Source organism: Arachis ipaensis, chromosome B03 (genome assembly GCF_000816755.2).
Source record: "Arachis ipaensis cultivar K30076 chromosome B03, Araip1.1, whole genome shotgun sequence".
In the NCBI taxonomy this organism is placed as follows: Eukaryota; Viridiplantae; Streptophyta; class Magnoliopsida; order Fabales; family Fabaceae; genus Arachis; species Arachis ipaensis.
The window spans coordinates 27,547,720-27,556,350 of record NC_029787.2 but is presented as its reverse complement, the minus strand read 5'-3'; the positions used below and the strand labels follow the sequence as shown (position 1 = coordinate 27,556,350).

The 8,631-nt window shown below is 39.1% G+C and overlaps 2 protein-coding genes across 2 annotated transcripts; one reads left to right on the top strand and one right to left on the bottom strand.

The window, feature by feature from the left end:
* Positions 204-3,007, bottom strand: LOC107632813 (G-type lectin S-receptor-like serine/threonine-protein kinase At4g27290). Its single transcript, XM_021117239.1, has 3 exons — positions 2,760-3,007; positions 264-1,235; positions 204-210 (listed from the first exon to the last, which is right to left on the bottom strand). Exons 1-3 carry the CDS (start codon positions 3,005-3,007, stop codon positions 204-206), a joined length of 1,227 nt encoding a protein of 408 aa, XP_020972898.1.
* LOC107632814 lies at positions 5,555-6,847 on the top strand. Its single transcript, XM_016336465.1, has one exon. It carries the CDS (start codon positions 5,555-5,557, stop codon positions 6,845-6,847), a length of 1,293 nt encoding a protein of 430 aa, XP_016191951.1.

Here is an 8,631-nt window from a genome sequence, read left to right as displayed (position 1 = left end):
ACGTCATTTGATCCATGTAGTTGAACTCACCTATTTGAATCTAGCTTTGTTATTGTTATTGTTATTATTGTTGTTATAATTTTGAATGTTTCTTTTTAATGTTCAATTGTCAACTGATTTACAAATTAATTGATTGAATTAATATTGGCTTCTTAGACTTTTTTTAGAAACTTAATCATTTGTTGACTACTAAAACATTAACATTAAAACCTATTTCAAATAAAAAATAAAAAAATGTTTTATCAAAACAATAAAAAGATGGCAGCATTTTGTGAGAGAAACAATACATACCAGTAGCTGATACAGGCATCCGAACATACAAATCTTGTCCTGGAATTGAAGCAACTCTGAGATCCATTAAATCTCCAAACCAAATTTGACAGCCGCTGCCTTCTTCTCTAATATCTAAGTTTGCATAGGCAGTGCAAGAACAATTCTTCCAGCACTTAATCCTGCAATCATCAAGTGTCAAATTTTTACTTGCCCAAGACTTGGTGGTATCTGGCATTTTTAACCCACTTAATTTTTCAAAACCATCTCTATTTTTCACTTTACACTTCCATTCTTCACTTTGCATGCATCCTTCTGTCCAATCAAATGCCTCCCAGCTTCGTGGTGATTTCGGCTTAAAACCTGTTAAACACTTACATGGCGGTGACTCTTGCACAAGGCAGTTCCCATAAGCACCACAAAGATTGTAGTTATCACAATTGTCACGAGGCACCGACGAATATAATCGCCAAGTCTGGTTCTCCGGGATCCAATTATAGCGCTGACGCGAATAAACTGATTTGTTTAGAACGAGTCTTGTTATCACTGACTTATTGTCGAGGTTGTATGTGGTAAACACCTCATCATTGGTGGACACAAATTCTAATTGGAAAAGCGCTATGCTGGTGAATCTTTCCCCATTCCATGGACCACTCCTATAGTACTTTGTAGTTCCTTTCCATATAACCAACTCAGGGGTGGTTCCAAGTACAATTCCCCAAGTGAAATCTCCTGGAGAAGGGTCATCCCAATTCTTCCATGCTGATAACTGCCTATTAAGGCCATTTTTTAGGTTCCAACCAATCTTCATTCCCGGTAACAGCGTATCAGATGGATAGTCAAAGCTCTGCCATAAGTAGCTTTCGAAATCATTAACCTTTTCGTCTCTTAGGACCAAGTTTCCTGAGTTTAGAAGTTGCACAATTGGACTATTGACTTGCCTCTGTGTTGTTGAATTTGATGACCTGTGTTGTACAATAGATATGAAAGCAAATACTTAATGTTATCTTAAAAATAAACAAAAATAAAATTACATATTCTATGTGATAACTATCCAATCATCCATCAAAGAGAATCTTCATCTCTTCACCATTTCTCCTCTTCATTTATATTATTGTCACTCCAATTTTAATAATGTCACTCTTTTATTTCTACATACAATACAAAAATATATATTTATAGAATGATATTATGAAAAATGAGAGTGACATTATTTTTTTCCATAAAAAAATTAATCATCTTTTACTAATCTATATTCTTAGAAACTCTTTTAAAATGATAAATTAAATCTTTATTTTTAAAAATACGGGTTTATTAGTTTCTCAGTAAATTTTTGTCTTACAATCATTAGTAATTTAGTATACTGCAAAGATATAGATAGTTGAATGACATCTTTGACATTATAATGGCCAGTTAAGTCGAATACCTTTTAATTGCGGTTAATATGGTATGTGAAGTTGGTTTTTGTAACTTTATTGGTATCTACCAATAATTTTCATGTAATTAAATTCCATGAATTAATTTTGAATATCAATCTTGCGTGCTGAGGACCGCAATTAAAAAGTGTTCTCATTATAAATAAAGATTAAAACACCACAATAACACTTAAATGTTTATTACAATCGAATTACGCTAATAAATGTAAGATGAAGGTTTGATCAACCACCACGGCGCCAAAAATTTGATACAGAATTTACAATGCAATATCCGTAAAACTATCGACAAGTGTATTGAGTCGTATCAAGTAATAAACTCACGGTGAGTGAATGCTGATCCCACTAAAATTAAGGAATTAAGCAAGCAATGTTTGATTAGATATTCTAGTCAGACGATTATATGTTGGATGATAAGAAATTTGAGAATTAAATAACTTAAATAAGAATGAAAGAAAAGCAATAATTGACAAAAAAGTAAATAATAGAAATATAAATTGCTGAAACTTAAAGAACAAGAATCTTAAATTGCAAAAATATAAAGAATTGAAATGTAAATAACAACCAATCATAAGTTATATTTATAAAGTGAAAGGCTTAATTAGTAATTTTAAAATGTCAAATTAAACATTTGTTTATTACTAACAATAAAGGGGTTGTATGTGGTCTGTGGGGTATCCGGTTTCCAGTTTCTTTTTACAGCTAAAATTGTTATCTTATAATTTTAGCTATATTTTTCAAATAACATTAAAGTTCTATAGCACCTAAATACCATAATCATCATTGTAATATAAAATCCCATCAGTATGAAAAAGTTGAGGCAGTTTATTGAATATATGGGATAAATACAAGTGTACAACTTTGAAAAATCCTCAGCAAAGCATGCACATGCAGAGAGTTGCAAGTTTTATCTGATCGAAAAGAAAAATAATGATAAAGAAAGGAGAATGCACATGCAGTTAAAAAATTTGAAAAAAATGTTAGGTGAATCGGTTATTTTTGTAATTACCAAAATGACTTAATGACACATCATTACTGGTTGCTAACCAGACTAACCAAACAAGAGTTTCGTTATGGCTGAGAATCACAAGTCGTCCTTCTGAGTTGATGCTCAATTTGCTGGAGCTGTCTTTGATCGGATTTTCACGGTTGGCAACCCAAACAACAGTTCTAACTGGGATTCCTTTGTACCAGATTCCAAGGTAGCGATTTGAGTTATTACCGGGACTGAAGAATCCCATCTCAAAGATTTCATCTTCGGAAACCAAGGTACTGCCATCAGGAAGTGACTGAAATTGTGTCATGGTATCGATTGCAAGCAGAGAAGATGGAAGGAATAATAGAAATAGAAAGGTTGTGATGAATTTGGCCATTGCTGCGCTTTAGGAAATTTGTGCACACTCTCTTTGAGTGCGTGCTTATAATGGTCAATGGGAAGAGATATTTTCAGTGGGTAGACATGGTAGACCAAGCATGTGGTTTGAATAATTGAATTATGGAACAATGCTTAATGCTAAACATTGCAAGTCGTTGGAGAGCTGTTGGGACTTTATTAAATCTCGTTGAATTGATATCCTTTATTGCTATTTGACAAGGACGAACTGATTATGCTGATTACTACACAAGCAGACATATATAGCGGCAGATTTCTGTCAATGGTAGCTGATTGTTGGATGCATTGAGAAGGTGAAAAGCTGAGCTAGGCAACAATTTATTAGCATTATTGTTGACATGAAAATGGGGATCGGAGGATCCTTATTAGTACTTCTTTGACCTCTTCAACTTCCTTCACTTGCTTTGCAGCATTGGGTGGCATGCTTGTGACGTCACCGCTTCTTTGACATTGTTGTTGTTGTTGTTGGTTTCTTTTATTTCGAGTATTTCGTCACTTGTCGGAGACGAGCAGTTGCTGTCAGTTCCTTCATCAATTTCAAGTATTTAATCAGTTGTGGGAGATCGATGGCAAACATACATGGGAGTAATACTACATTATAAATAAGACTAAGTTGGTTGGCTAGCGTAATCATAAGATTTAAAGTGTCCTATTTGAATCTGACGTGTAGCCCATAATACTCGGAAACATGATCAATATCAAAACCGACCATATAATCCAGAAACAAGCAAGCAGAGCCAAAACACAACTTAATCACGACTACGCACAAACGTCATCTTTAGATGGTTACCACTAACAACGGCACACACGATCCAACCCAAAATATCAAAACGTTTAGAAGGAAGATAACACTTCCCTCGTCTATAAAAACCGAACCAAATAACTCAGAAGAAGATAGGTTACAAATACATTCCTTACTTTAATACTCGTATTAACTTCTTAATACTCTTTTTTTACTTGAGCGTCGGAGTGCTTTTTGCAGGTGTTCCCGTCGCTGTGTTCTGCATCACCGAGGTTTGCCACCACTCTCCTCAAGCAACGTAAAGCTCTTCCTAAAACCGAGCAGTCGGAGAAGGAGCCTTATACCTCGGCTAAATTGGAGCGAAATATTTGGCGCCCACCATGGGTCCGAAACTTATTTAACCCCACTATTTTCTATATCTAGTTCTTTTCTGTGACAGGATCCCCAATCTTCGGACATGGCTGACAACGGGACTCACCCACCCACCCAAGCAGAGCTTTTAGCTCAAATCGCCAAACTTCAGGCGGAGGTCTGAAGGATAGCTGAACTGTCCGTTCGCAACAATGCTGAAAAGCATGAAGAAGGAAACTCCAAAAGCTCGGCTCAAGGCAACGCTGATCCACTATGTATCAATCCGCCGAAAGAAAAGCTGACCTTGGACAACCCATTCTCAGAGGAGATTACCAACTTCCAGATGCCCAAGAATTTCGTGCTATCTACTCACTGGAGCCATATAAGGGGATTGGTGACCCCCGGGCTCATGTTAAAAAATTGCAGTCTATGATGTTTTTTAACGGCGCTAACAATGAACCTATACTCTGCCGAGCTTTTCATACTTATCTTGATGGTGCTGCATTACTTTGGTTTTCCAAACTATCTGCAGGATCAATCTCCTCGTTTGAAGAGTTAGCGAGGTTTTTCATTGACTATTTCGCAGCTTCAAGGATATACGTACACGGATTTGACTACCTTGGCACCATCCGACAAGGACAGCACGAAAGCTTGAAAGAATACATGACCAGATTTGCTAAAGCGCCAATGAAAATACCAGATCTAGACCCAGCAGTCCACCTACATGCCCTTAAGGCCGGCCTTCGACCCGAAAAGTTCCGAGAAACAATCGCGATGACCAAGCCTAAGACACTGGAGGAGTTCCAAGAAAGAACAGCTGGATAAATGGAGATCGAAGAGTTACGTGAGGCTAAGAGGACAGAAAGAAAATAGCCTAGAAAAGAGGAAGACAAATCTATAAGATCGCCAAACAGTAGGGAACCAAGGGAGCCATTCAAGCTCACCCCAAAATTTGACAATTATACCAGATTCAACACAAAGAGAGAAAAAAAAATCAAAGAAATTCTCAACGCCAAAATTATAAAACTTCCAGCCCGAGCAGGCAGTTATCAGGATCAGCAGTTTGTAGACAAAAGTAAACATTGTGCTTTCCATTAGAAGTACGGACACATGACGGACGAATGTGTGATCGCCAAAGACTTGCTAGAAAGATCAGCCCGGCAAGGCCTCCTAGACAAGTATGTAGAAGGAAGAAGAAACAAGGAAGATACCCGAGACTGAGAAGAGCACCGACAAACTTCAAAGGGAAAAAATGACAACAGATGGTCTAACCCTAATCCACCAAAAGGGATCATAAACTGCATATCGGGAGGATTTACAGGAGGAGGTAAAACAAACTCGGCACGCAAATGAAGCTACCAAGCAATGCTAGCAATCGAAGGAACAGTACCAAAAAGCAACAAAGATACCACCGACGTCAGAATCACTTTCATTCAGGCAGACATATCTTCGGCCATACCTAACTTAGACGATCCAGTGGTGATCTCCATCCAAATAGGCGAACTATTGGTAAGAAAAGTCCTCTTGGACCCAGGTAGTAGTGTAGACGTTCTCTTCTATTCTACCTTTCAAAAAATAAATTTATCTGAAAAATCCATGCAACCCTCATCTGGAGAACTGGTAGGCTTCTCAGGAGAAAGGGTCCCAATTAAAGGTTATATATGGCTAAAAACGACACTAGGGAACACCCCATTATCACGAACCATTGACATACAATATCTTATAGTTGATTGCCCTAGTCCTTACAATATTATTCTCGAAAGACCTGCTCTGAACATATTCAGAGCAGCAGTGTCTACCTTTCATTTATGTGTTAAGTTTCAGGCACAGGACGGCAAGATAGAAACACTCCACTCAGATCGTCAACAAGCTCGACAATGCTACAACGCAAGCCTCAAAAGATCAGACAAGGGGCAAAAATATCAACAAGAGGTTAAGGCAATTCACAGCACGAATGAAGTACTGTCCTTAGCAGAACTCGATCCTCGGGAGGACACCCAAGAAAGGCCCCAACCAGCAGATGAGCTCCAGAAAGTTCCCTTGACATCAAAACCAGAACAATTCACCTACATCGGCCGATCACTCCGAGGACAAGAACAATTAGAGCTCATAAAGGTATTACAAGACAATGCCGACCTATTTGCCTGGACCCCAGCAGATATATCAGGAATAGAACCAAACGTCATTTGCCACAAGCTCGCCATTGACAGAACGATCCGACCTATAGCCCAAAAGAAAAGAAATCTCAAGACAGAAAAGGAAAAGGCAGCCCTAGAGGAAACCAAGAAACTACTCAGCGCCGACTTCATCAAAGAAATCCGCTTCACCACATGGCTCTCGAACATAGTAATGGTAAGAAAAAATTCAGGTAAATGGCACATGTGCGTCGACTTTACAAATCTCAACAAGGCATACCCAAAGGATGCCTACCCTCTGCCATGTATTGACAAACTTGTAGATAATGCGTCAGGTTTCAAAAGCTTAAGCTTCATGGATGCATATTCTGGATACAACCAGATTCTTATGCATCCAGAAGATCAGAGCAAAATAGCTTTTATAACTGAACATGGGAATTTTTGTTATAGAGTGATGCCATTTGGTCTAAAGAATGCAGGTGCAACATATGAGCGACTAATGGACAAGGTGTTCCGCCAATAGATAGGTCGCAACATGGAAATCTATGTAGATGACATGGTCGCCAAGACCACACCAGAAAGATCACATTGCGACGACCTCAGAGAAATTTTCAATCAAATCCGAGCATACAACATGAGACTCAACCCAGAGAAATGTGCTTTCGGGGTACAAGGAGGCAAATTTCTCAGCTTCATGCTGACTTCGCGAGGGATCGAAGCAAATCCTAAGAAGTGTGAGGCGATACTTAACATGGCAAGTCCGAAAATGATAAAGGAAGTGCAGCAACTCGCAGGAAGAGTGGCCGCCTTGTCACAATTTTTACCAGTAACTTCAAGCCGATCATATCATTTCTTCCAGACAGTATCAAAAAATAGGAAATTCGAGTGGACAAAGGAATGCGAAACGGCATTCGCCAAACATAAAGCCATCCTATCATCGCCATCAGTGTTACAAAGCCCGGAAGTCGGTAAACCTTTATATTTATATTTATCTGTTTCCAATAATTCAATAAGCTCCGTCCTTGTCACTGAGACAGGAAAAACACAAAAGCCAGTGTACTTTGTCAGCAGAGTCATGCAACCAACGGAAAAAATATATCCCAGAGTAGAACAGCTGGCCTTAACACTAGTAACAACAGCAAGAAGACTTAGACACTACTTCCAGAGCCACACAATAATTGTAAGGACAAACCAACCATTAAGGCAAATATAACAAAGCCAGAACTGGCAGGACGGTTGACCAAGTGATCTATCGAGCTTTTTGAATTCGACATCCAGTTTCAATCAAGGCCAGCTTTGAAGTCACAAATCCTAGCAGACTTCATTTCCGAGCTCACACCTGACGAGCACCACTGCAAGAAGACTTGGGAGTTACATGTAGATGGAGCATCAAACCGAGAAGGTAGCGGAGCCGGGATAGTACTAAAGGAGGGAGACACAGTGATGGCCGAGCAATCCCTTCAATTTTATTTCTCGGCAAGCAACAATCAGGCTGAATACGAGGTGGTCATAGCAGGACTTAAGCTCGCTCTCAGCCTCCAAGTACAGAGCCTAACAGTACATTGGGACTCCCTCTTAGTGGTTCAACAAATCAATGGAGAATTCCAGGTAAAAGATCCCTTGTTAGAGCAGTATTGGCTCGTAGCAAAGGATCTCATTTCAAAATTTGACAAATTTATCATATCACACGTACATAGAGAAAACAACACTAGGGCGGATATACTATCTAAGCTGGCCGCCACTAGAGCAAGCACACACACATCGGCACTATCACAACTTACACTAGAAAAATCTAGCATTGAATCACTATGCCTCATGAGCATCACTCATACACACGATTGGAGAATGCCCTATCTTGAATATATCAATACCGGAATTATTCCCAGAAATGAGACTAACCCTTAAACGTTCAAGCGAAAGGCAAGTTTTTTTACAACTGTCGCAGGAGAACTATACAGGCGAGGATTCTCACATCCATTACTGAAATGCCTCGGCAAGAACGAAGCAAATAAAGTCATGAACGAGATCCATGAAGGCGTGTGTGGAAACCATATAGGAGGATGAGTGTTGGCAGCAAAAATTATCTGAACAGGATACTATTGGCCGACCATGAAGAGAGACTGCATCACAAAGGTCAAAACCTGCGACAATTGTTAAAAGCATGCTGCAGTCTCCATGAAGCCCGCCGAGGTATTGCACACCATAGAGGTAAGTTGGCCTTTCTACAGATGGGGGCTCGATATCCTCGGCCCATTTCCAATAGCACCAGGACAGGTAAAATTCCTTTTGGTTTCAATAGATTATTTC

What these genes read in the sequence shown, in the direction of transcription:
- LOC107632813 (XM_021117239.1), bottom strand. Translation starts at nt 3,007, where the DNA reads ATGACACAATTTCAGTCACTTCCTGATGGCAGTACCTTGGTTTCCGAA. An exon ending in CATAACGAAACTCTTGTTTG is followed by an intron (nt 1,236 to 2,759) that starts GTTAGTCTGGTT and finishes TGTACAACACAG; the next exon opens with GTCATCAAATTCAACAACAC.
- LOC107632814 (XM_016336465.1), top strand. Translation starts at nt 5,555, where the DNA reads ATGCTAGCAATCGAAGGAACAGTACCAAAAAGCAACAAAGATACCACC.